General features: G+C 40.8%; 4 protein-coding genes and 1 non-coding gene across 13 annotated transcripts in view; 4 read left to right on the top strand and 1 right to left on the bottom strand.

Moving 5' to 3' along the window:
- Positions 1 to 5,538, top strand: part of LOC122868591 (interferon-induced very large GTPase 1-like) — a 39,588-nt gene extending 34,050 nt beyond the window's left edge. For all 5 annotated transcript variants that reach the window (XM_044180682.1, XM_044180683.1, XM_044180686.1 and 2 more), the window contains one exon: positions 96 to 5,538. In XM_044180682.1, the coding sequence (XP_044036617.1) occupies positions 96 to 4,889 (4,794 nt within the window). In that variant the 3' untranslated portion in view covers positions 4,890 to 5,538. The remainder of the gene's footprint in view (positions 1 to 95) is intronic.
- Positions 5,539 to 7,632: 2,094 nt separating this feature from the next.
- On the bottom strand, positions 7,633 to 12,567 carry LOC122868625 (galectin-2-like). 4 transcript variants are annotated; one of them, XM_044180765.1, is made up of 5 exons: positions 12,221 to 12,567; positions 8,818 to 8,903; positions 8,550 to 8,629; positions 8,139 to 8,307; positions 7,633 to 7,887 (listed from the first exon to the last, which is right to left on the bottom strand). In XM_044180765.1, exons 2-5 carry the CDS (start codon positions 8,824 to 8,826, stop codon positions 7,741 to 7,743), a joined length of 405 nt encoding a protein of 134 aa, XP_044036700.1. In that variant the 5' UTR covers positions 8,827 to 8,903; positions 12,221 to 12,567; the 3' UTR covers positions 7,633 to 7,740. The 4 variants fall into 4 exon arrangements, with proteins under 4 accessions (XP_044036700.1, XP_044036698.1, XP_044036697.1 ...); XM_044180763.1 differs by lacking the exon at positions 12,221 to 12,567 and adding an exon at positions 11,649 to 11,789; XM_044180762.1 differs by lacking the exon at positions 12,221 to 12,567 and adding an exon at positions 10,745 to 11,058.
- pick1 (protein interacting with prkca 1) lies at positions 10,357 to 17,018 on the top strand. 2 transcript variants are annotated; one of them, XM_044180745.1, is made up of 13 exons: positions 10,357 to 10,513; positions 11,096 to 11,154; positions 11,377 to 11,488; positions 11,679 to 11,807; positions 12,768 to 12,834; positions 12,956 to 13,045; positions 13,138 to 13,191; positions 13,419 to 13,481; positions 13,666 to 13,799; positions 14,026 to 14,118; positions 14,231 to 14,281; positions 14,714 to 14,858; positions 15,490 to 17,018. In XM_044180745.1, the coding sequence occupies exons 2-13, from the start codon at positions 11,114 to 11,116 to the stop codon at positions 15,750 to 15,752; spliced, it is 1,242 nt and encodes a 413-aa protein (XP_044036680.1). In that variant the 5' UTR covers positions 10,357 to 10,513; positions 11,096 to 11,113; the 3' UTR covers positions 15,753 to 17,018. The 2 variants fall into 2 exon arrangements, with proteins under 2 accessions (XP_044036680.1, XP_044036681.1); XM_044180746.1 differs by having other exon boundaries at positions 10,358 to 10,513; positions 11,124 to 11,154.
- A 411-nt stretch (positions 17,019 to 17,429) lies between these two features.
- trnar-ccu lies at positions 17,430 to 17,502 on the top strand. The gene has a single exon. It is a non-coding gene; the product is annotated as a tRNA-Arg (tRNA).
- A 2,807-nt stretch (positions 17,503 to 20,309) lies between these two features.
- Positions 20,310 to 27,745, top strand: plbd1a (phospholipase B domain containing 1a). Its single transcript, XM_044181804.1, has 11 exons — positions 20,310 to 20,565; positions 21,236 to 21,458; positions 21,738 to 21,821; positions 22,278 to 22,419; positions 23,245 to 23,385; positions 24,605 to 24,749; positions 24,882 to 25,082; positions 25,925 to 26,065; positions 26,160 to 26,345; positions 26,657 to 26,763; positions 26,888 to 27,745. Exons 1-11 carry the CDS (start codon positions 20,496 to 20,498, stop codon positions 27,062 to 27,064), a joined length of 1,617 nt encoding a protein of 538 aa, XP_044037739.1. The 5' UTR covers positions 20,310 to 20,495; the 3' UTR covers positions 27,065 to 27,745.
- Positions 27,746 to 27,816: the final 71 nt, after the last annotated feature.

The following is a 27,816-nucleotide window of genomic DNA, read 5'->3' as shown; positions in this document are numbered from 1 at the left end:
ATTCACAAGATCTTTAGGACTATTTACTTTATATCCCTTTGTATGACATTATCTTTTTTTTTACATACAGTACATGTTTATTTACTTATTTACAGCAGTCAGTGAAGATGTCTGAAGAGATCAACAGGAAGAAACAATATCAAAGAGAAACTGAAAGGCTGCTTGGCAGACTTCACCTTCAAGACAAACATCAAGACAAGTTGTCACCAGTAGATTTTCTTAGAATAGGTCCACCTGTGAAACAGGACCATGACACATCTGAGAAAGAACTAGCTCATACTTTTCTTCAGAGGTTGATGATGTTAGACCACAGAGCCAGATATATTCCTGTAAGACAAGACAGTCCTGAGGTGAGCCAGTCAAAGCCTGTTCCAGAGTTTGACACTGTTGAGACAGACGACGATGACTTTTTAGATGCTTTTTACAGCACCAGTGTAGACTCTGATCAACCAAAACAGACTCATGTGCATCCTATGGACGTTCAAATGGCAGTATTTCACTGCTCAGACAGTTTCCTTAAGCAGAACATGATTACAAAGCTATCACAATGTCAGTACGCCTTACCTTTGCTTGTTCCTGACCCAGTCACAATGGAAATTGACTGTCCTCTGTGGACATTCAGACAAATAATAAAAACATGGAAGATAACTCAAATCAAAGATAATTCAGACATTGTCCCCATGAAGACTATGCCCATCTGCAAAGCTGAGACACCCATGGTGTCATTTTTCCGCCTGGGTTCACCATCACTGTCTAAATCTCAGCTGATGAACACTTTGATCAACGACCGTCACAGCACCTTCTTCCACAGAAACTGCCCAGGTAGCACCAAGTCTCGCTATCTGATGGATGGTGTGGCAGAGATCGCCTGGTACTGCCCTGCTGGAAAACCCAGTGATGCCTTCACTGATTGCACTGCCTTCTGTAATCTTCATGGTGATGCTCTGTCGATTGAAAAACAGCGTGACATACTGATGGAAAAATCTTCAGTCAATATTGTTCTTGTATCAACTCAGGAAAAAGATGACAAAAGTACTGCAGTTATCTCAGACCTGTACAAGTCTCAAAAGCCCCTCATTTGTCTCATTGTTGATAGTGATTGTGGTGCAGTTCAGATGAAAAAGGGAAAATACAAAATGGGTCTAAAAGACAGAAGCCACTCAGATGTTTCTGAAGAACTGATAGGAATCATTGCAAACATTTTGTCTGGACCACATGCATCCTTCCAGCTAGAAACCATGGCTGAGGTCTCTGGAATCAGAGTGGATGAAGATGACAAAGTCTGCCAAAAAGGGAAATCTGCTGCTATGAAAATAGTGAATTTGCTTCAGGGGATGGATGTCTCAAAGATCAAAGATACATTTCTCCCTTGTCAAGGCCAACTGTGGCACGATTGGTGCAGAATAAACAAAGAACTGTATCACCTCAAAGGACACATTGAGAATGAGAAATGTAAAAAGCAACAGGAATTAAAACAAATACGACAAGCTCAATGCACTGCTTCCTGTAGCGAGCTGATGAAGTTGTTCATTGAAAGCCTCTCATCTTTGCCATCAACAGACAAAGAATTTTTCCTGAAATGGACTCAGATCTTAATAGATTCGCTCTCCACAGATGGTCTCTCTCTTATTCTCCAAAGCTATGATGAAAAGTGGTCTGAGGTCTTGGCTTTGAAGAAGAAGCATGACAAATCTGATCAGCTAAAAAAGAAACAAACTGAGCTCAATCAAATATCAACAAAGCTACAGTCAGCAACTTTTGGCTTGGAGCACATCTTTAGAGAAATGGGACAGATCTATGAAGCCCATGCAACTCTGCAGGAACGAACAAAGAGGGGACAGACTGACTGGTCTAAATACCCTGAGCTGGCTGCAGAGCTGATGATATCAGGACACCCAATGGAGCTGATGGATGGTGATGCAGGTCATGTGCCTTTAACATGGATCTCTAGTCTTTTAGATGAAGTCATCAAGAAACTGGGCGACAAGAGAGTTTTTGTTTTGTCAATTTTAGGCGTACAAAGCAGTGGAAAATCCACAATGCTGAATGCCATGTTTGGATTACAGTTTGCAGTGAGTGCTGGCAGGTGCACCAGGGGTGCCTTCATGCAGCTGGTTAAAGTGTCAGAGGAGATCAAGGCAGACTTTCAGTTTGACTACATTCTGGTGGTGGACACTGAAGGACTGCGTGCTCTTGAGTTGGAAGGTAACGCCACTCTTCACCACGACAATGAACTGGCAACATTTGTTGTTGGTCTGGGAAACACGACATTGATCAACATCTTTGGAGAGAATCCAGCTGAGATGCAAGATGTTCTGCAGATTGTTGTTCAGGCTTTCATGAGGATGAAGAAAGTTAAACTTTCTCCAAGTTGTGTGTTTGTTCACCAGAATGTTACAGATATTGCAGCTGCAGAGAAAAACATGGATGGAAAGAGACGCCTGCAAGAAAAACTTGACCAGATGGCCAAACTAGCAGCCAAAGAGGAGGTGTGTGATGCAGAGTGCTTCAATGACGTCATTGCATTTGATGCGCAGAAGGATGTGAAATACTTTGCCCAACTATGGGAGGGAAGTCCACCTATGGCTCCTCCAAATCCAGGTTATAGTGAGAGCATCCAAGAGCTGAAGAGCATCATCCTCTCTAAAGCTTCACAGTCTGCTGGGATTACTCTCTCACAGTTCAAAACTAAAATTCAGGACTTGTGGAATGCCCTGTTGAACGAAAACTTTGTTTTCAGTTTCAAAAACACACTTGAAATTGCAGTGTACAGAAAACTTGAGGTCCAGTATGGGAACTGGACCTGGGCCCTGAGGAGCAACATGTTGACCGTTGAAAACCAGCTTTATACCAGAATTGAAAATGGAAAACTTGACAAGGTCGAGCTCAGTTATCTTTCTGAAGAAATGAGCAAAACATATGGAGAAATCAAAAAAGGTATGACAACGTACTTTGATGACGACAGAGACAAAGAAATGTTGGTTCAGTGGCGCGGCCGATTTGAGATCAAAATCAAGGAGTTTCATGATGAACACGTGAGAGGAGTTAAAAGAAAACTGGATGAAGTTATCCAGCAGAAGAATGCTCGTAAAAAGCTAGATGATAAAAAGACAGAGTTTGAGAAGAAGCTGCTACAAAAGAGCAAAGAGCTCGCTCATCAGTTAAAAGACAAGGCAAAAGATGAAGAGGAACTTAAAAAGCACTTCGACTCTGTCTGGAGTGGCTGGGTTAGTGAAGTAACTGCAGAGACAAAACCTATTGATGATATCAACTTGAAAGATGGTCAGTCAACTATCCTTCATGAGCTTGGTTTTGAATTGTCTCTTATACATGAATCCAAAAGCAGTGACAGCTACAAACACATATCAGAGGTTGGCGATTACAGTCATTATGTATCCTTCATCAAGCAGCAAGAGCTCTGTGAGGGGAGCACAAGACAGAAAAGTCAACTAAAGAAAGTCACTGAAGTGGTTTCAGAAATGAAACATCATTATTATTTTCAGCATGAAGAACAGCAACTGATCAGATCCCTCATTGACGATGTTGAAAAACTGTCCCTTGATGCAATCAAAAGCAAGCCTGTAGCTGCAAGAGGCTACAGTCCAACTTACTTGCTTGAAGTGGCCAACGGTGTAAAAGAAAAAGTGACAGAGTTTGAATCGAAGAGGAAATATGCTCTGAAGAAGGAGTTCACAGTTGATCTCTTACTGTATGTGTTTCAGAGAGCAGAGTGGTGGCTTTCAGAGTCCCACAAGAAATTCAAAATGAACAACGACGCACTCACTTATTTAGAAACCAAGAAAATGCAATATTACAACGTTTTCAGAAGTTTCTGCAAAGGAAGCTCATCTGCTGTTGTGCTTGGAGAACTGATCTGTGAAAAACTGAAGGTTTCCACTGTTGAGGCTGTCTGTAACAAGACTGCCATTGATCTCGCTGGAGAGATGAAGTGCAATTTCCCAGCATTCAATGGGAACAGGCTGAACTTGGAGAAACATGTGTTGAAGTCGTTGGCAGAGAAAGAGGACTTTGATGGTTTCATCACCTACATCCGAGACCCAAGGAAGCAAGCAGAGACTTTCATAAAAGAGGAAGTAAAGAAATACATCGACACAAAAAACAAAGAAGCACAGAATATTCTCCAGAAAAATGTTGAAGAAATCAGTAAGTTTGTGAGTCGAGCTTTATTTACTGCAACAGCGCAAGTTACAACTCTGAGAGGAGACACAGACATGTGGGTGGAGGAAGTTTCCAGTTTGCTAAAAGATGAGCTAACATTTGACACCATCTGTTGTCAAAACTTCAGTGACATAAACAATTTTGACTTTCTTAAAGAAGAGATAGAGAAAGGTCTTGTTTCCATCATGGAGGAAGTAAGCAGCCTCTCACTGGATAAGATGAAGGAATTCAGGATGAAGCCAGATCAAATCCTCATCGATCAGCTGTGTAAGTGCTGCTGGGTAACGTGTCCATTCTGTGCAGCTGTTTGTACCAACACCCTGGAAGATCACAGTCCTGATGACCATAACGTGCCTTTTCATCGATCTCCTGCAGTCAGTGGTATGCACTACAAAAACACAGTGGAGCTGAGTGTTGACTTCTGCACAACAAAAGTTGCAAGTGATGGAAGTTTTTACCCTCATCACGATTCAGAGAAGCTCATTCCCTTTAAACAGTACCGAACTGCCGGCCCAAGGTATGCTAACTGGAGAATTACCGCTGATACGTCTCAGCTGAAATATTGGACATGGTTTGTGTGTCGATTTCAGAAGCAACTGGAAGACCACTATAAATTAAAATTCGAGGGCAGAGGAAAGATTCCCAGCCAGTGGAAAGCACACTCTAAAGAAGAAGCTATTAAAAGTCTGGATGAAATGTTCGGCCTGTGAGTGAACCAACACAACTACAGCCGGCTGAAAATCCTGATACTTGTTTTCGCTACTTTTACTGATTTTATCATTGAAAGGTGAATTGGTCTGCGAGTAATAGATGTGGACAATCACTGAATCATTACAAACTACAGGCGAATAGTTTTTAAGAGAGAGAAAGGACTGATGAAATTGTTGCATGTAATGATGGATATTTTTAAGTCTTATTAAATCAAAATACATGAAATGGGGGGGGGGGGGCTGAGAGACAGAAATGATAAACCTTTATACAATAAGGAATGGAAGACATATTTCGTTGTACCTGTTTGACTAATTTCTAAAAATCAGTATTGTCTGTTTGTATTCTTGTAGGTCTTAAATCTCTACATCATTTTAAATTGAGTCATGTTAAAGAAGACATCGACCATAACTGATGATGGATGCTTTATGTTTCTGAAGTATCTGAAGTGTTCAGCTGTGTTTTGTTTTTCTCATTTCAACCAATATGCTGTTAAATCCACGAGCATGAGTTTTGCTGTTTTGTTTATTTGGAATCTCGGTGTGTGCTTTACTGATGTAAACAACGTAAGTCGTAGAGAAGAAGCCTGTTGAGTTCAACCTCTCCTGTTATTAACGAGCATAAAGAGTTATAATAAACATTACTACTTCATATCTGTTTTCATAGTATCATTACTTCCTGTATATCTCAGAAACCAGCAAAAGAATCTGCTAACATGGGGAATCACCTTTGACTGTATGTGTGAATGTCATATTATTCAATAAGCATTGGTATATTGTAAAACAGGAAATTTGACAAAAGCATTTTTCAGACGTTTAAAACCTTTGCACGACTATTTGTCAACCAAACAACACGACAGCTTCCTGCGGGCAAGTCGGCTAAAGGAGAGGTTCTTCCTCTTCCCCTTCCTCTGTTTGACCGACTCCTCACCAGCTGGGCTCAAATACAATTGACATTGGACAATTATTATATTGTAAACATAATTATATAAAGATTTCTGCTTCAGTCAAACTTTTGTTCAACACAAACACACACACCCTTCCCCTCTGGGGGAATCAGCTACACCTTTGACATCCGTACTGAACTATTTAAAAAGAATTATTCCTTTCACTTTCAGCTGTTCTTCAAGTTAAGCTCCAGAGAAAACAACAGTTTCAAGTGGGAACAAGTTACAGCATCTCTTAAAAAGAGTTACTCCTCTGAAAGGCACTTCTTACATTTCAGACTCCAAGTTCATTCAGAATCAGTAAAATAAAAATTGGGAGTTGGAAGGTGTTTTCAGTAACTGTTGTTAAAATCTGCAATGTTTCGATTATTACCGGGCATTTCAGTATTTACACTACATCTAAATGAGACGGATATTCAGTCTCGACATTGAGATTACTCATCGTCATAAAATTATGACTGAATTCATTTTGAAGGATTCGGTGTCTTGTGAAAATGCAGATTAACGTGCCATGAGCGATGAAATAAAGAGTTGATTACAAAAATGAATGAGGACACAAGGATGAAGAACATTAAGATGAAATACAGAAGATGAAGTGGATCCAATAATGAAGCCTTTGTGACATGAGCAAAGATTGTGAGTAAGATCTTTTGCTTGTATGCAGGGAGCAAAAACTGAAAAGTGAAAAGGCATCTGTCAGACTAAATGACTCCCACAGCCAATGAATCAGTAAAAACTATAAAAGCTCCTTGCGTATTGGGATTAAAGTGACACGTTCTGACACAGGGCCCTATTAGCTATTGGTTGACTATGATGGAGGCAAAATAAAGCCCTGATACAGGTTTGTTGTCCCCTGCAGAGCCTATACTGTCTGTAGAAGAGCAAACCTTTTGTAGATGACCCACGATGCACACTCAAGACATTTTAATGTAACTATTTCATTATGCATCATTATTGAAAGCCACCTTAGGCCTGTTTGGCTTTTTGTCTTAGCCTTAAGAGAAAAGCACATATAGCTTCAAGCTTTCTGCTGTATTTTCTGGTAAAAAATAGTCTAATAGTTGTAATTTTATATGAAAGTCGTATGTTGAACAAATCTGATATTCTTCAAGAAAATATTTTTTTTGCACATTGCTGTTTTTTTATTCTTTTTTTAATCCAATTTCCCACTTCAAGATGAAATGAGAAAAACATCTGTTGATATTTTGAATTCTCTTAAAAACAGAATAACTATGATGCAGTTTTTAAATTTGACATTTGTAATGGAATGAACTGATAAAACACGGGCACCACATCTTATATCAAACCAGATCCATTCATATAAATGAAGCCGTAAAACTAAATGAACTAAATGAGTCTGACCAGTTCTTCTGCTCCTCCATTTAGCTGCATGTTTACATGGTTAAGGAGATTCGACAGAGGATCATTACAGCTACAGTTTGTTCTCCCTGTTGTTCTACGTTGTCACACTATGTCTCACTTTTGTTTCCAGCCTTTTCTGTGTTCTGTCAATTATCCAGTGTGCACGAAGCCATTGCAGTTCACTTCTCTGACTGTGTGACTGTTTCTTCGGTCACAGATTATATCAAATGAAGGCAGCAATTACAGATGGTCATGATACATTTGATGGATTCCAGTGCCAGGTTACACAGGCGATCTCAGTAGGCTGTTAATATTTTTGTATGCGATTTGTCGTCTTAACTGTAGTGCTGCTCTCTCATAACTAGACTGCTAAGTTAGTGTTACTGTTTGAGCCAGGATTAGGCCACAACCCTTCAAAGACAACAAAACAAGATAACTTGAATTTAAACATTTTATATTCTTGCGCACAACACGACAACTGACCGAGTCTCAAAGTCTCGTCTTTAACCAAACCGATAAACACAGAATTACAGCAGTTGTGTCTCTTAGCAGATCTTGAAGGAAGTCAGTTTGAAGTCTCCTGCGATTTTGATGTAGCTGATGGCGTCCATGCCATCACGGTTGGGAAACTGGACTTCCTGTCCATCAGGAAGCTCCACTTCAAACACGTCTTCAGCCAGCTTCAACACAATCTAAAATAGAAAAGACTCTTATAGTAAATCCTTTTTATTTCTAGCAGAAATTCTCTGAGACAGATGTCTCAAAACATCTCCAGACAAAACCCAAACTACCTGCACGGTGTAATATCACAAAGGGTAAGTGGGGAATAAGTTTCTTTTCATTTGGACCCTTTAAGCCTTTCAAAAATCTAGCTAAACCTTAAACAGGTTTATTTTTTTACAGAACACACACATCTTCACTTCCTTCAGTCAGATTCCCTCACCTTGACATCTGTGCCCCTCTGGAGGGTTGTGTAGTTCCGTTTCTCGTCGCCCCAACAACCAGCAGTCTTTGAGTTGCAAACGAGTACAGCTCCGTCAGTGTCGTCATGGAAACGGGGGTTAAAGTGCAGCGCCAGGTCGTCTGCATCCCAGCCGAGGTCGATCTGAAATCTGAGTGGATCAGAGACAATAAGTGTTGTCTTAATATCGAGGTGTTTGCAGAGCTTCGAACGCCACACTGGTTCAACAGTAGACATGTAATCACCAGGCTATTTCTGAAAGTGAAAGTCCACATTTTTCCAGATTTTCCTCTGCAGAAATAAACCAGAATGCATCTGCGCACATATAACCATATTATTTTATTCAGTTGAGAGGCCAATATAAAATAAATGTAATGTGTTTGGTTCGCTTACCTCTCAGCATCATGCAGAATTACCCCCTTTACTTTCAGCTGATCTCCAGCTCTCAGATTCATATTCTTCAGTTCAAGTTGCTGAGAAACACAGTTGTGCAGTTTAATTAGAAAGTGAAAGGTTGCTGTTAGTCATTATGGTAGCAGACTCGGAAACAACTACACATTAATATCTTTCAGGTATTTTTATTGAACAAATGACAGGGTGCAAATCCATCATCTGCTCATGTGCAGCGAAATAAAAGCAGAAACAAAGCAGACAAACTTACCATGCTCATTTTGTGTTGGTGAACAGTCCTGGAGCTAATGGACGATATAAGAAGATGATCTTGGCACTCAGGCACAGTCTTCTGTCCTGGAAGACAACAAGTAAGTAGTGTGACTGTGAAGTTTCACTTAATTTATAATGTAAAGCACAAAAGATTCAGTGAAAGGACTTAACAGTTACAATGTGACCCATTCATCATCCTGACCTGAACTGGCTCTGTGATGAATTTGATAGCTAGCTCTTCATGTCTTCATTTGTCTTTGTGAATTTATTAATTCATTTACTGGGTGACTGCCTGATAGTAAATTCAAGGAGGAACCTGCTACAGTTTCTGTAGGACCTGATTTATTAGATTATTATCATCATCATTATTTAAAGGGGAAATCCATAAATAGTGCCTCTTAATTTAACTGCGCCCTATGTAATTTTCTCTCTTGTCCCCAACACGCTGCTTACGCAGTTCAGGCATCATTGGTTTATGATCTCTGATCTCATGCAGGCTACAATACAGTCTGATGTCATTCCTTCTCCAATCGGCATTTGTGAAGTAAGATCTGCGCCTGCACAGGAGGGCGACCCCCGCCTTGCTCGCCGTACTTTCCCTTATATATTGACGCTAGGGGGACGACTGACCATTACAGAACAATCATTTCTTTTAGATTCAGTTTGGCCAGTTCATTTTCAAAGTATTTCATTTCTTATTTGTTGTCACGTTGTGACCACTGGAGGGCAGTAAAACTCACGATTCTAATGTCTGCCTTGACGCAAGAGTGAGACGGAGGTTAAATTGAGTGTATTTGGAATATAAATTTGTGTTGGTCTGAATGGATAAATAACTTTGTCATAACAAGGCTACGGAAAACTAGCTTGGCTGCCTCCATCTGGCGTGACCCTCGTCTTGCACGTGGTAGTCTCCCGTCTGTATTGACGCTAGGTGGAGATTACTGTGTACTACTACAACAATAATTTATTGTTTGAAAGCCTCATTTTATTTTTAAAGTATACGCCGGACGTGTTAGTATGCTGTCATGTCTGCATTGACGCTAGTTTTACGAATTTAATGTTTTGTAGTTCCATGGTGTGACCACTGGAGGGCGGTATACCTTCTTAATGTAAGAATCTCACTACTATTGGAGAAGCAGTGCTCGACTACCGCCGTCGCTCGTGACGGTTCACCACAGTGTATGTTGTGATAAACATTATTATTGATTGATTATGTGTTACTTATTTCCAATAGCTTCAGGATGGTCACTGTAATTAAAAAGCACTTACCGGAAGTGGTAGTAATCATGTCTATTTTGACGCTAGTTTGAATTTAATGTGTTGCAGTTCCTCACTGTAACCACTGGAGGACGGTAAAAACTAATTATAAATACATTTTTTGAAGTCATTATACGGGCTTTATATTGGTTGAGAACAACGTGAACATCAATACAGGTAGACATATCTGTAGTATTCCCACTGAAGAATGTGGAGTTGGTGTTTCTAACTGTGACCACTACAAAACAATTAAAATGCATTAGTCTTTCCTAACAACAACTTCCGTTATGTTGCCGGAAGTGACAAAATAAAATAAACAGAGGAGCTGTCAGTGGATCCAGAAATTAAGAAGGAAAGCGATTTTTAAAAAGATATCTTGCTTTTTATGCACACTAAAAGGACATTTGTATGAGAAACTGGTGCAAATCTAATAAAAGGTAAATCGTTTATGGCGTGTTAACGTTTCTGAACAAGCGAAATGTGCTATTCCACCTGCAAATAGCCTAACCTTACATTATTAGCTAGCAGCTAATAAACCAGCGTTAGCAAGCAGTTTTCTTTCTTTCTTCCGTCACTACTAAGACATATTACAGTGGTTGTTTTTACCGCATAGGCCGATGTATTTAGTTTAACTGTTACACTTATTTAGACTAATTTATCTGGCTAACCTCGGGTAGTTAGCATGCGATGTAAGTTACCAGCTGTTTGTCCATCTGCTGCAGCAGCTAGCTTCTCACTGACTGCACAGCTCTGAAACCACTGGCATCAGGCGAGTGAAGCTGCGAGGCTCGTTAGTTTCGGTGCTCTGACAGAATGACCTGCTTTATTTTGAGCACAATACCATTTGATAGTGTATTTCCCACCAGCTCACTTCAAATCACTTTTTACTTCATTGGTAGCTCAGACTGAGAGAGCTGCTCAAACAGTCAGAAAACTGTCTTGATATTTCTGTCTGCATCATATCACTCCTCGGGTACAGTCACAATATTTAAACGTAATGGGGTTTGTTATAATCACAGGAGTGACACTGTCCTGCAATGTTCACAGACATGGACTATGAACTGGAGGAGGACAAACTGTGAGTCACAATTTCTATATTTTCCCTTTTTATGATCTGTGTCGTGCAATTATGTGTTTCAGTGTGTTTGACAGTATGGGGATTTTTAAATCTTGTGTTCATACATGGGATCACATACACTGACAACTCAAACCATCACTAACCATATCACTAAACCCTTAAAACCAAACAGGATCAACTAAATGCTGCAAATCTCAATGTATCATGTTTTCTGCTCCACAGGGGGATACCAACTGTACCTGGTACTGTGTGTCTGAAGAAAGACAGTAATAACCTCATTGGGATCAGCATTGGGGGTGGGGCACAGTACTGTCCTTGTCTCTACATTGTCCAGGTAGGTACAGAACACGGCTATCACAAAATATCAAGTTTTATAATAAGTATGAAATGTGAGAACATATGTAATGTCTCAATCTATGCCATCATTATGCATGAACCTGATTCAATGGCATTTCAGTCAGAGGGGAAATGTCTACGCTCTGTGTCATTGGTACCTTTTTAATGCTGTTTCTGTTGTCTCACAGGTCTTTGATAACACCCCAGCGGCTCTGGATGGGACACTGGCAGCAGGCGATGAAATCACAGGCGTGAATGGGAAACCAGTGAAGGGAAAGACTAAAGTGGAGGTGGCCAAGATGATTCAAGCTGTCCAGGTACACAAATACTGGGAATTAAATCACATTTAATAGTCATTTAAAGCCCTGAACAGCACCAGGATATGCTCAGATGGCTTATTATTTTCCCTTCTTCTACAACACTGTGGATTCACAGTCTAGATTTGGACCAGTTCCATGCAGTCTTCTCTGTCAGTCATTGAAGTAGTTGATGACTAAGATAGAAAATTAAACCCAGCCACCTGCCGAATGCAGATCATTTTGTTTTGTGGCTGTTTTTGCCTCATCATGCACTCAGGCATGACATCAGTCTCACTATGTAAATGTCCTATTGGTCTGACAGTTAAACTCCACACCACTAATGACCAGTGTCTTTTAATGAATTTAAAAAAAGAAATTGAGCACCTATGGACATGAATATAAACATGCAAAAGGATTAAAACATTACTCACATTTTCGTGTCCCGCTGTGGCTGCAGATTTATCAGTGAATAGTCCAACGCTTTAGTAATTATGGGTGCAAACCCACCATCGGACTGTGGAGAAGAGGGAATTTACTGGCTTACTCAGCTGTGCTAACGAGGTCAGGACAATAGCCCATAGCTTTCGGCGTAACGTCACCAATACAGAGTGGCTGTGTTGTTTTTGGCATCCATTGTTCACACCCAGAAAATTCCATGACTTCCTGCATGATGGATTAAAGACCGGGTGCAATGTGGGATTTAAAGGATTACGTTGTGTTGCTGTGACACATTCAGTGCAAATACTGCATGTGAATTCACCCTCGGCACCATGAAGCTGGAAAAGTTTACAAATTAATCATTTTAACACATGTAATAAGATAACTAATATTATTTTAATTGTTCATGTTTGAGTTTTATAAAATTAAATGAATGGAAGATATAATTTGTTTTCTAGAGATGGTCTTCTTCTTTTAAATATATCCAGTTTATTATTTGTTGTTGATTCAACTGTGTGTCCCTTGATTATGTTTTTACAGGCGGAAGCAACAATCCACTACAACAAACTGCAGGCAGACCCGAAACAGGGGAAGTCTCTGGATATAGGTACCTCCTCCACCAGACACACACTCACTATTAGTCCTGATTCATTGCATTCTTCCATCATCACAGTAACCTTTTATCCAGTCCTGAGGTGTCCATTAAACCCACGTTTTGTGTGTTTCAGTGCTGAAAAAAGTCAAACATCGCCTGGTGGAAAACATGAGCTCAGGCACAGCAGATGCTCTTGGACTCAGTAGAGCTATTCTATGCAACGGTGAGATTATTATTATGAGCATTAGGATTCTATTAGTTATTTATAAAGATAGATATAAAGCTCTACTCATGTGGATTCATGTTACTTTACAGATGGACTGGTGAAAAGACTGGAAGAGCTGGAGAAAACAGCAGAGCTCTACAAAGGTGAAGAATAATCAACTTACAAAACTGGGCTTCAGTAAACTAAAGCGTTCTAGTTCAGTGTGATAACTTTTAATTTACCATCGACTGTGTTTTGTGAAGCATTAATCGCAGGTAATTGTAAATCTGGTGTTTTAATCCGATAGACCTGTGTTAAGGTGAGTTACCGTAAAGGTTCACTTGTTGCTGTGTGTTCAAACCAGTCTCATTACTCCTCTATGTGCTTGTAGGGCTGATGGAGCACACAAAGAGGCTGCTCCGAGCTTTCTTTGAGCTCTCTCAGACTCACAGAGGTGAGTTACTGTGATCAAAATCAGAAATTATAAGCAAAGTATTAAACAATTGTTATGTGTTTCGTTTTTTACCTTTGACATTGACAGCAAAGAAGAAAAACACAGATCATCTTCATAGATCTCATTTTATCTTGGCTTCAGCGTCTGATATATCTGATTGGTATTTGAAAATCTACCCCTCCAGCGTTTGGGGATGTTTTTTCTGTCATCGGGGTACGAGAGCCCCAAGCCGCAGCCAGCGAGGCCTTTGTGAAGTTTGCTGATGCTCACCGCAACATTGAGAAATATGGTATTCAGCTGCTGAAGACCATCAAACCTGTGAGTACAGATTCGAGTTTGGTTTTGAAGCACTTGAAAAAATACACTCAGGCCTCTTTGTGTGCTTCCAACTTCTTCTGAGCTTATCACGACTAGAAGTATAAAACATACTTGTTTGTTAACACTGCTCTACTGTGCGTCTGTCATGTATGTACTGTCATGTATGTACTGTCCGGTCTGTCTGACTTCATATCAGACCTCTGACCGATCATATCTTGTTGTGCAGATGCTCCACGATCTGAACACTTACCTTCACAAGGCCATACCCGACACGAAGCTCACCATCCGCAAGTACCTGGATGTGAAGTTCGAGTATCTGGTAAGGCAGCAGCCCTCTGTGCCTTTGGTTTAGTGCCATCGCTTGTTAATCTGTTCAACAGGTTCACTATCGGCCAACGGAAAAAAACGTATGAATTCCTTGTGTCTTTCAGTCGTACTGCCTGAAGGTGAAGGAAATGGATGATGAAGAATACAGCAGCATTGTGAGTTGCCATTTGAATTCTAGTATGAGGAATTAAATCAGTATGATGTAAATAAGATTTAAATCTTATTTAAGGAAAATGTGTTGCTTTCTGGTCGACGCGTGAGATTATTCTACTGAAATGATAAGTCTTTGAGCAAAGGAAAAATGTACTTGGACGCCTGCTTCGTTTTCAACTTTCACAAACTCAATGGGAAACATTTGAAAAGCTGACAGTTGAAAGAAGACTCTGCATCATGTTTTTAACTGCTGACTTTGTCTGATTACTGATACTTGTTAATCTGTTCAAATTGTAGTTTTAAAAATCAAACGTGCTTGATACTTGATGCTACTAAACTGGTCGAGCTGCCTGAGCACAGTGGCTGCGTGTGTCGTCTAGTTGTTCCTGTACTCGTATCCTCCGAAGCAGCGAATAATGTGCTTCTTCATACAGGCCATGGGAGAGCCCCTGTATCGAGTCAGCACTGGTAACTATGAGTACCGGTTGGTGCTGCGGTGTCGGCAGGAGGCTCGGGCCCGCTTCGCCAAAATGCGGAAGGACGTTCTGGAGAAGATAGAGCTGCTGGATCAGAAACATGGTCTGTTATTTTGCTGTTGTTTGGTTTGTTTTACAGCTTCTTTCCCCAGTTACTCACTCTATGAGGTCATTACATCTATCTGATCAGTGTCTCTCCACAAAATGGAGCGGCGTCTGTCACTCAGTCCAACCATCCGGCCATCCCAGGATGTATTAGGTCACAGGTCTAAAGAAATCTGGTTTTAAAACAGGATGTGAGAGGTGAAGGGGTGAGACAGTATACATGCCACACGAGACACAAGAGAGAGAGAGCTTAACAAGTTGCATATTTACTGTTCAGAGTCCACTGATCACTGTTTAAAAGACAGGCTTTGACTTTTGTTCATATAAAGTTTATTTTAACAGTGTTAGATTTTCACTTTCTATCAGTGATTATCCAGATAATATCACATGCTAACGTGATTTTGGCCAACTTAATATCAAGTGTGATATTTTTATATTAGCACACTGCTCGAGGTAATGATGCTTTCGTTGTGATTGGAATGAAATAGTACATTATCAGGATTTAGTCAGCAGAAATGCACAATCAAAGCAATGCAAAGATTCAGAGAAATATAAAGATATGGAGCAGAAACACTGAAAAAAGTAATACAAAAATAAATTCTTTTCCCTCCCCTCTTCTACACCTACAGTCCAGGACATTGTGTTCCAGCTGCAGCGCTTCGTCTCAGGCATGTCACATTACTACGACGAGTGCTACGCCGTCCTGAAGGAGGCGGATGTCTTCCCCATCGAAGTGGACCTCTCCCGCACCATGCTCAACTACAGCAGCCAGCCTTTCTCCTACACTGGAGATGAGGAGGAGGAGGAGGAGGGTGGAGGCGGAGAGGAAGGAGGAAGTGGTGCAGGCAGACAAGCAGAGAACGGTGCTGAGAAACTGATTGATGACGAATGAGAGAGAGTGTGTGTGTTCTTCTGTCCCCTCTAACGTAACCGTTCTTCACTTCCATCTAATTAGGTGAAAACTACTGAAGATTGCTGCTATAATGCTGTATGTTGTCTTTTGGTGGCGTTTTCTTCCCAGAAAGCTTTAAAATCAACGGCTTTGTTATTGTTTTACCAATGCAAACTTGGACTGTCAACTTTCTCTTTAAAAAGATTTCCAGCTTTTTGACGTGACTGTCCTCCACATGTGAAGGCAACTTTATTTTAATCTGAATGTTATGGAGGGGTTTTAATGCGGCAGAGTAGGGTTTATATGCATATGAGTGTGCCTTCTTAGCTCTTGATGAAGTGTAAATTGTCTGGGATGCGTTTCATTGTGCATATCGTGGATTGTTAAAGTTATATCTTAAAATGTACACTTTATTTTGTTATTTTCTTTGCTACAAACTTGTCATGTTTTGGACAGGGATTTATTTAGCTACTTAAACTGTTATTTTGTGGTAAATATCAAGTGTCACTACAGAGACATTTTCTCCTCAGCTTAACAAATGACTGGCAAATGACACTGATGGATAAAAATACAAAATGTGAAGGTGTAGTTGAATATGATGACCGACGCAGACACGATTCTGTTCCTACATGAAGTGTTTGTTACATGCAGCTGTTACACTCCTTTGTCCCCCTTTTCTTCTTCTTAGCACATTTTTAGTTGTTACACAAGGGAGAGCTTGCATTTGCCTCAGTGTCCAACTCTGAAAAGCTTCACAACCAGGAAGTCTTTTAAGGTCATTTAGTCTGTTTCACCTGCTCATACCGCTCGCTTCGAGTTAAAAATGTGTTGCAAACTTTCCTCTCAACAGCATGTGTTCTTAATCCAGCAGTGCGCAGCTAGGAGGAGAAAGCTGATGGACACACACAGCCTCACAGGGCTTTACCACTGTGTGGAAACCGATTGACAAATGCAAACACTACATGTAAATAAGTATGTACAAAGGGAAAGGGTGTGAAAACTCTGGTGTTGTAACTTTTATTGTCATTCCCACTTTATTTATTCGTTTTTGTCAACATTTTAATTATCAGTAAAATGCAAGATTGATTCTATATTATAGTGAATATAATTATCCATTTGTGTGACTCTTCGTTGTCAGTTGTTCATTTCACTTCAAGGGGATAAGACGCTATTGTGCATTTTCATGATTTACTGTTGGGGGCAGCATTGTATCAGATCACACTGTCCTGCAGTCAGAAATGAGTGAATTAAACAACATTTTGTTCATGTATTGTTTTCTTTCTCTTGAGAAACTGGAGTGTAATGAATCAAATGGACCTACTGTAGGGTATTTTGTCTTTCACAGATCGGTTCATAGACACTTTCAGCATGATGGCTGAAAGTAGTGGACTTATTTGGACATAAATTGACTATTTGAACCTTAAAATGACCTAAGCGTTGTTGTTTTTAACTATAAATAACGTGTTTGGCCTGTTTTAGAGAGACATCATTGTTGCCTTTTTTAAGCTAACGTTAAATTAGATGAAAAGTTTCCGTGAAACTGTAAAATAATTCATCAAATAAAGTTAAATAATATACGCTTACGCTACCATGATGAATAACATTATCAAGATATTTGTAATAACTGTATCGCGTTTGTCCATAAAATGCTATGTGATGACCTCCACATGCTGCAGAGCCCCAGTGGCCTAATGGATAAGGCACTGGCCTCCTAAGCCAGGGATTGTGGGTTCGAGTCCCATCTGGGGTGAAAGCTTTTGCTCCTGTTGTAAAATAGTACATTACGCAGATATTATCTAAAGTTATTGCCAATGATGTGACTCTTGGTGATCGACAGAAACTGATTGCCGTTCGCGGCAGTATCCTGTTAAGCTTTATCGCCCAGTTTATTTACGTCTACAGCTGCTTTTATATGGATCAAACAGCCATAACGCAAATACATATAACTTTATTTTCGCAAAGGTATGTCTTTGTGAATCTTTAACGTTAATTATAGGCTATAATTACGTAAATGTCATGATTACGCCATAAACTGCAAACAAAATGACAAATCCGCCCCCCCTTGTTAACCTGCTCAAAAGATGCTCTGTGGATGCTTTGTCTCGTGGTGGCGCTTCACACTGCTGCTTTTTAAAAATTACCACGACATTCTGGTTTTGAAGACTGAACATGTAAGAGTCTGTCCATTCTTGATTAAAAGCTCTGTTTCCACTCTCTACTATTCTCTGTTTAGAGCAGGCCATGTGAAATTATTTCTCCGACTCGTCTCATCTCGTCTCTCCCTGTGCGTGTGTGTGTGTGTGTGTGTAGCCTACCTCACACTCTATTTCAATTAAATTCAATAAGGCTTTATTGGCATGGGAAATGGGGAAGAGGAGGTCTGAGATGGTCTCTAAAGCTGCTAGTAGAGAAGGGGTTGGGGGCATTGCGTCCCAGGGCTATGTCTTTTAGGGTCTTTGCAGCAAATATCTTTAGCCTCTCTCTGTGTAGATGGAGTCCATCATAGAGGTCCCAGGTGCCAATGGTTGGGTGGAGGGTCAGGTGGATGTTGGGTAAGGTGGCACATCCTCTTCTGATTACCAAATTAATGTCATGGATGACATGAGGAGGGGTGTCTGTCCTAGGCAGTAGGGTGGAGACCACAATGGCCTGCTCCGCCATCTTCCTCACTGTCTCAGCAGTGTCTTTACGGAGTCTGTGTAGGTCATTTGTTCCTGTGTGGATCACCAGGCATTGAGGGCTCTTGAGGGTCTCCTTTTTCAAAAGCTTCATTGCCTGGCCTGTGGTGCTGCAGCGTTTAGATAACACTTTCTTACCAGGAAAAAGCTTCTTTGGAATTTCCCATTAGAGTCAGCCAGCAGGACCACTTGTGGGGCTTCCTCTTCAGGCTGAGTGGAGGGAAGCTGGGATCGGCAGAGCTGGGTGTTGGCAGCTGGCTGTGTGGATGTATCAGCAGGTGCCAGGGTGTTGTTGGGCTGAGTGCAGAGCAGAGAGGGTGGAACAGAGACAAGGCATGGGTTTGAGACACTGGCAGGGAGAGTCTGTGTCTCAGTACTTGTCATTTTGGGGACTGATGATTGTTGGTGTGTCAGGTGTTGGACTTGCCTGGTGGTCCTTTATTCTCAGCATCCCCCTTCACTTTGGCTAACTGAGCACAGACCACACTGTTCTCCTGTTTGAGTGCCTCTAGACTTCCTCTGAGGTCAGATGCCAAGGCCTGGTTGTTTCTCTTTACCTGCTTGGGCTCCTCTTTAAGCTGCTGTAGAGTGTTGTCTGGGTGGTCAGACAGCCTGGCCTGGGTCAGCTCTTTGAATTCAGCAAAGTCCAGCTCCAGCAGGGCCATACTCTCCTTCAGCTGGTTGGTGGCGCTGGCAGGTGTGGGAGGAGCAGAGATTGACAGGGTGGTGGGGTTCCCTAATGGGCTCTCATCATCTTCACTGTCAGAGGGGACATTGATCCTCTTGGTGTCCACTTCAGCTTTCAACAGGGGAAATGCCTCTTGAAAGGACTCCAGCTGTGCTTCATTCCCTTGGACCCCGACCTTCCCTTTGGTGTAGTATGTGATGGTAAGCAGAGGGCCATCCTTGTCAAGGTGTTCATCTTTACAGATCTTTAATCTGCCTCCTGAGCTGATGCCCTCACTGGATACATATAGTATGCATAATTGCTGCACAGAGTATCTTTCCAGATGTAGATGGAATCAGTGAAGAATATGAGGTTGTTCTTCTTCCTTCCTTCTTTTTGTTGGGCGTACTCAGTGAAGAGGACCTGGAGAGGTGGAGGGCTCTGCAGCATGACAGAGGCCGGGTCAGAAATGAACAGAGCTTGGAGCAAAAGTGCCCTTAAATGCTCAAACTTTTTTTTTTTGCTGTTCTTACATGTTATTTTTCAAATAAAACAAATCTTTGTGCCTCAAATTGAGTGTTTATTTCACAATATAACTTATATAATACACATTATTTCAGAGTTTAGTAAATGCCCCTCAAAATCAGTTCAAGGGGCAAAAAATAAGCTACCTTCCGGAAAAAATAAATTAAAATCGCCTTCCGATAGGCCTATTGTTTCTGATGTTTATATGTTTGGTAGGCCTATATCTAATATCCTTGTTTATATTTGGAAACTAGACTGTAATTGTAAATGTAATGTACATGATTTACGGATTGGTTATATTTAATATAAAGAAATTATCTCTTTTGCAATTATCCTTATGACTGCATTATTTTACCTGCTCTGTGCCAACAAATCCAGCACCACCACCACCCCCTTTTTTTTTTTTTTTTTTTTTTACCAGTTTTAAAGTCTTTAAAGCGATAGGCAATAGGCCTACAACCCATAAAATGCAGTTTTGCACTTGCCAAAAAGTGATTGCAGCATCTACCCGTGACTGAAAGGTTGCTGATTTCATTCACGACGGTTGTATTTGACCCAGTCCTTTTTACCTGCTGAAATCTGTCAAATATAACCCTCATGAATGAAAGTCAAGTCATTTTGAGGCAGAAGCTGCGCGGACGATCACTGTTTGGCAGTAGACCGGCCCTGTTCCCTCTATAAGGACACAATTACGGCGTGCTGTTCCCGTTTCCTCCGGCCCATAGCCAATCAAGAAACGCTCCGCTCCGTCAGGTTGCCTCGGACTTTCCCTCCGCCACATAACAACTGATTTCCTCTTCGCCTATACCATTTTCGGCTGATCCGTGTCTCTGTTCTGCAGTTGATTTAGCTTTAAACTGCATTTACACAGCCATGCTTTTAGTAAAGAGGCTGTATGTCTGTCTTGTATTTATTGTGGCTGCGACCTTCGTCTCCGCTGACCGTAAGTAGGTTTATGTGAAACCACGGGTAGTTGTATAAGGATCTTATGGCTCTACTTTTTAGGATTTAACAAATGGTGGTTCGCTGTATGCATGCTGTGTTGTATGAATGGTTTTTACTCACACCCTCTGTCAGCTGTTGTGATTTAAGGTGTATCGGAGTTGACAGCTTGAGTTGAATATGTTTGCTTTACTTACACTGTAGGGTAATCCCCAAACTCACGAGGACTCCTGCAACTGAAATGTTTTAGTTTTAACTTTCATTTTCGTCTATATCCATAAATCCATGTTAACATGAGCCAATATAGAAACATTTACATAAATACAAGACAATGAATAATAAATACAGACATACAGAGGTGGGATTTTTTTGAACGCGATATCTAGTCATGTGATCTCATCTGTCATCTGTCACTCAAGCTAAAAGGAAAAATTAAAAATGCAATGCAATGATGTAGATGCACCAATATACTGTCATACAATACATGCCAGCATCAGCTTAAAAAAGCAATATCAATATTAGTCGATTGTTAGATTTACTGCACAAAAGGAGAACTGCCCTAACTTTAATGTCTTTTACAGCCATCAGTCTACATGACTGATGTGTAGCAGATCTTGTATAGCCATTTTGTTTATGTCCTCTTACTGCCATGGCATTTGATTTCTTCTCAGAGATGACAGCAGCCACGGTGTACTGGGACCCCCAACACAAGATTGTCCTGCTGAAGGAGGGGGTGCTGGAGACGGAGGGGGATGCATACGGGTATCTGAATGATACCCTGTCCAGTACAGGCTGGAGCGTCTTGGAAATCCGTGCCGGGTACGGACAGACCCCTGAAACTGATGAGGTCACTTTCTTCCTGGCTGGCTACCTCGAAGGCTTCCTCACTGCCCAGTAAGTGAATATCACAAATATCACTAGTGTGATGAGAAACTCAATAAAGAGAAGAAACTTGGATCAGCTGTTACCTTTGACACCTTCTGTGATAACTAAGAAATGATTGACCCACCAGCTTCCCTCTTGATGCAGTTGAAAAATACAAAATCATAAGGATCATAGAAAACAACTGACTAATCAAAACATCACCAAACATTATGTTTTAAGATTCTAAATACTGTATTTTTGTTATTCTGATTACATTCATTTAGTATTCATAGTACTCTCCCTCCGCAGGCAGATGATGGACCACTACACCAACATGTATCCGCAGCTGATCCACGACCCGAAGGTCCTTGGCCAGGTTCAGAGTTTTATGGCGTGAGTTTGTTCTCTTTTCCTTTTTTTAAAAATTAAAACCACAGCAGCAGTAGCACCGAGATCACATACATTACAGGTCTGAGTCACACATCACTGTTGGCTTCTTTCATATCCTCTTCTCAGAGTTGTTGAGTTTAGCTCATGCTACGCCCAGCTCAGGGTGTGATGTGGCCAGACACTTAAGCTCGTTACCAGGCCAGAATTTCAGATTGATAACTTTCAATTTTTTTTGATGGTGCAATGTTTGAAAGGTTATGAGTGGCCCAAGGGGGATCGTATTCCTTTCCGTGCACGATTCCTCAGTTTACGTCAGTTTATCAACATGTGTCTGTTGGACTACATGTCTGCGGAGCTTTTTGATCATGAGCTCAGTGTTTGGCTCTTTACTTTTGTGTTTTACAGTAAATAATGAATAATGACAGCGGTAAACGGCAAATGTCGCTATTGTACTTGCAGGAAGCAGGACTCGTGGACCAGAAGCCAGGTGAAACTGAACAAGAGCTCTGATCCTCTGTGGAAACATGCAGGCTTCATCGTGGCCCAGATGGACGGGCTGCAAGCAGGAGTCGCAGACTGGGCCAAGAAAAAAGGGAAAAAGGTATAATGGCCACATCTTACTGGTGTTTATACGGGCTAATGAGAGAGACAACTCTCTTTTACATGCATAGTGGCCCTGTGTACACACCGAAACACAACGGTAGAGAAAAAATATCCCACAAGAACAATGAAAAAACAAATATATTAAATGTATAAATCAATGGGAACAAGACAGAAGAAACAACTGCAACTATAATCAAGTGTATACATGTAAAGATAAAACTTAGAAGTGCCCTAATTAAGAAAACCTTTATAAATGTATGAATTTATAAAGAAAACCACTTTAAGATCCTTGTGATTTTCACTTCATCTGACTGGTTCGCTGCTTTAAATACTGCTCTGCCGAGTTCTGATTTTAAAATGAGGAACCTCCAATGCAAACCAGACTTGTGATCATATATGACATTTTGTCACTCTTAACATTTAAAGGGATGAGATTGTATGCCTTATGTATGCCTTGTAGATCAAGATTTAAGGTTAGTTTATGAGTACAACCCGACGCCACACAAGCTGATATTATTATGTTACTATCAATAAAACTGCCAATATTATCAACTCTCAATTGTTTGTAAATAGCATATACCATTGTTTTATTTACTTTTAGCACGAGCTTAAAGTCAATGAGAGGTTGTTGTTGGGACATAAAGTTAACTGCAGCTTGGATAGTGTAGATTTGGTATGAGAAGTCTCTTCAGTGATTTTAAGCATGTCATTTGTTTTGTAAGAGATTTATTTTTGGATTGGTGGCTGTCTCACTATGGAAGCAACACTGCTATTCATTTTCAGTCGCTGATCAACAGCTGTTTATCTGGTGTCCTTCCCGTAGCCGCTGTCCCTGTTTGACGTCCAGTTCCTGAATGCAGTGGGAGACCTGCTGGATCTGATCCCAGCCTTGGTCCCCAGCTCCAACCCTCTTCTCAGAGACTTCAAACTTCCAGGGATGGGACACTGCTCTGCACTCATCAAGGTCAGAGGTCAAAACATGTTCCAGTCAGGGTGTAAGGCCTGTTTCATACTCTACATAAGGAATGCACACAGGAACACAAAAGACATGTTGTATAAGGGGTGTTCCTCAAAGCTCCTGCTTACAAAATGTGTTCATGAGTAAAGCAACTCAAACATCAGCTGTAAGATGATTTACGTAGGCTTGCTAAATGAGAGAAACAAGCAACTACCAATGAAGAATGAATTTACTGTGTAAACAAACCTACTGGTGCGTTGGCATTTAAATGATAAAACGCTTTCCACCATCTTCTTTTTAAAGCTCTCTCTTTCAATCAGTGACAAATTTAGTCTATAAAAGTGCTAATTCCTCCTCTGTGGCCATTTTTAACGCCCACACCAGGAAAGGATGCAGTAGTGTATGCAGTTTCATTGACTACATAAATAAAGAACTCCCACACACACTTGTGCTAGTGAAAATGTGTATTTTGTGGGGTAAGAAATAGGCCTTAGTGTGAAACAAAGAGTCAGCAGATCTCTCTGTCTTATCCAACATGAAAATATATTTACTTATACTCACATCTTTCTTGTGTTTTACTATGTATTTATTATGCCATCAAGTGATATACTTGCTTTTTTATTGTTCCTATTCTTTGTGCCATGTCAGTGGATTGCAGCATTTGTGAAATTCACATTATTTGAATTGCAATTAATTATGTAGCTGCACCAACATATTAACTAATTAACTGAAGTCAATAGATACCTTATTTTTGCGCTTAAGTGGCTTCAAAATGACATCAAACATATTTACTATATTGTTGAGCACTGCCACATTTACATTCTGTACCAGCTTTTGCAAGATGTCATTGAAGCAAAATGACAGTAAAATCCAAGATGACGTTTTCTTATGGTGCCACAGTTACGTCAAATAGAAATGTCTTTTCTGTTGTGTTATTTACATATTTCTGTAGTTGAGCCTGATATTTTGTGTGTCTTTGGAAACCTTGAGAATCACCAAAGGGTCCATGGGGTGAAAGAGCTTAAAGATGACGCCCTGCCCCTTTACCTCGGACCCTAAAATTGGGTCCTTGCTTGAAGTGTGGTGCTGAGGTGCTGTGTCAAAAAAATTCTTTCTTTTAATCTAATTCACACTGACACAAATTCCAGTCATGTCTGCTGACACAGGACTACCATGCAACAGTCAAACTCTAACTCCACTTTACTGTTTTCTGTCCTCCCATCAGATGCTGCCCGGCTTTGAGAACCTCCTGTTTGCCCACTCCAGCTGGTACACCTACGCTTCCACAATGCGGATCTACAAACACTGGGATTTCCGTATCACTGAGCCCCACACAGCCACTGGCAAACTGTCCTTCAGCAGCTACCCTGGTATGTAGACCCCAGGAATTCTCCGTAAACAAGAATTCTTCAAAGATAACAAGGACAGCAGTGAAATTGTAGTGATTTGTGGCTTGGTTTTGAAGATTGTCAGGAATGGTCTCAGTTTATCTTTCTCTTTAGGTTTACTGGTGTCTCTGGATGACTTCTACCTCTTGGGCAGTGGTCTGATGATGACTCAGACCACCAACAATGTCTTCAACGCCTCCCTTTTTGACACCATCACCCCCAGCAGCCTGCTGGCTTGGCAGAGGGTCAGGCTGGCTCACAGTTTGGCACACAACGGAGAAGAGTGGGCCAAAACCTTCTCCATGTACAACTCTGGCGAGTGATTATATATTTGCATAGCACTAAGCACAGTTACAAATTATTTTACAAGACAGCAGAAACACTAAAAGACATACAGGTATAATATAAATCAAGAGGTCAATTACAGTTAATTAATGACCATTTTGTTTTAAGCAAATCTATAAAACTGAATGTTAAAGTACTAAATTAATGTATACTTTACACTACTGCCAACCTTTTCCAAGTACACCAGTGTAATAGATCTTTAATGCATTCATTTGGAATGTATTTATTTTAGCAGAAAATTAAAATCAACTTGCATCGACACAATACTTAAAGGGCAACTCCACCGATTTTACACATCAAGGTCTGTTTACAGGTCTTGGGAAGTACTACTGCATATGTGACAAAAAATTTGTAGAAATATTTTTTGTGGAGTACTCTTTTAAAACTTGAAGATTGAGATGTAACGTATACCTGCCCTTATGCTAGGTTTCAATTCCAGATAAGAGATAGGTAATAAATCTCTTGGGGTCAATAATTCATCACAATAAGCATCATGTCTGGTTTTGGTTTTTGTCAGTGTTGCATTATATGCATGGTAAGGCAGCTGAAAGCACAAACGGAGTTGAAAGGTTTGCCTGGTGTCGTGCAAAACCTCACAGACATTGTGAAAAGGATTATGTGAACGGCTGATTTAAAATACAAAACGATACTATGAAATTGACGGGAAAAAAACAAATCGAGTTTCACTGTGAGCAGCAGAGTGATGATACACTCATCGTGGAGATCTGACCAGAAGCCTTTCACTTCACAAACTGACAAACTCACATCATTTTCTTCTTCTATCCATCATCACCCACCCTCAACTCTTATAGGTACCTACAACAACCAGTACATGGTGTTGGACAGGAGCAAAGTGAAGCTGGGCTACAGTGTTGATGACGGCGCTCTGACTGTGGTGGAGCAGATTCCTGGGCTGGTGGAGTACTCTGACCAGACTCAGGCTCTGCGCAGAGGTAACAGACAGAGGTTTTTTTCTGTTTTCTTCAGTATTTGTTTCATTTGAACGTCTGTATAATTGATGTTTCCCGCTGCCTCTGTTTACCATAGGTTACTGGCCGTCCTACAATGTTCCCTTCCACCAGAAGATCTACATGCTGAGTGGTTATGAAGAAATGTGGAAGGACTATGGAGAGGACTTCTCCTATGATCTCTGTCCCAGAGCCAAGATCTTCCGCCGTGACCAGGCTGATGTCAAGGACCTAGACTCCTTGAAGCACATCATGAGGTCCAATGGTGTGTCTCATTTAGTTTATTTGACTCACATTCAGCTGTAGCTCCATATCCAATGAAAGTAGCGCTGATCTCACCGCTGCATTTAGTGCAATGATCAAACAGTTTAAAACACAGGGAAATCTTTGTTAACTGATTAACCTAGTTCTGGTTTGAGAGCAGCACCCTCTATCTTTGCTTCGCATATTATCGAACAGTAGATCTCAAATAATGTTTAAATAAAGGTCTACTTATTAGCCCAGAAGGGGACTGTATGTGACAGTGGCCACGTGTTTAATGTTACCATTTTTGTGTGTTTGTTTGCTTGTTTTCAGACTACAAGAAGGATCCTTACTCCAAGGATGACCCCTGCAAGTCCATCTGCTGCCGTGGTGACCTGAGGGCAGAGAAGCCTTCACCCGAAGGTTGCTATGACACGAAGGTAGTGCCCTGTCACCACAGCGATCTTGCGTTACAGTAATAGAGGTTACTTTGGTTTTGTAAAAATCAAGTGCTTTTTTGCTCAGCTCCGATTTTCTCTGGTTCCTGTGTTGGTCTTCGTCCAGGTAACAGATTTCCACATGGCTGGGGACTTTGGTGCGGAGGCGGTGAACGGGCCAACGACGCAGGATGGACTCCCGCCGTTCTTTTGGGATAAATTCAGCAGCATCAGCCACCAGGGTCTGCCGCGGTACTACAACTTCACCTTTGTCAGGATGCGGCCTCTTCTCTTCAAGCCATGAGATGTGTGTGCGTGTGTGTGTGTGTGCGTGTGTGTGTGCGTGTGTGTGTGTGTGTGTGTGTGTGTGTGTGTGTGTGTGTGTGTGTGTGTGTGTGTGTGTGTGTGCGTGTGTGTGTGTGTGTGTGTGTGTGTGTGTGTGAGTAAGACAGAGAGAAACGCTTTCTGTCTGATGCTTTCAGAGGAATGAATGATCAAGCTGAATCTGATGTTTCTTTTGTTGATCACACATCCATTTACACAATGATGATTTTTATTTAAATGATTGCTTAAAGTTCAGAATTGCGTCCCAGGGTATGTTGGATGATTTACTTTGGAATACGGTAGAAATGAGTAGTATTTTTATACTTTGCTGCAGCCATTTGTGCCTTGAACACTGAGGGTGACTATGAAATGCAGAATCAATGCACTAAATCAGTGGTTATGAGGTCTTCAGTCCTTTTCTAAATGTTTGAATGTCTTCATACATGCAAACACTATTATTTCACAGGTAAATGAAACACTCAGGGATGTTGATCTTTGCATGTGCTGTGATTTATGCTTATCTATCTCTTGTACTGTGCAAAATGAAAATATCTCAGGTTTGTATTTCTGTGTAAGCCTGTGTTTCTTATATAATATGATATGCAATAGTGCACATCTGCATCATGCCGTGTTAATTGTTTATTAAAGTTTTACAGTATGAGTGCAGTCTTGTCTGTCTTAATAGGTTTTGTCCAACAGTGACTCTTGGTTTAGACATTTTCACTGGTGCCA

Source organism: Siniperca chuatsi, linkage group LG21 (assembly GCF_020085105.1).
Source record: "Siniperca chuatsi isolate FFG_IHB_CAS linkage group LG21, ASM2008510v1, whole genome shotgun sequence".
Taxonomy (NCBI): domain Eukaryota; kingdom Metazoa; phylum Chordata; class Actinopteri; order Centrarchiformes; family Sinipercidae; genus Siniperca; species Siniperca chuatsi.
The sequence above is the reverse complement of the archived record's forward strand: the minus strand, read 5'-3'. Positions and strand labels throughout refer to the sequence as shown.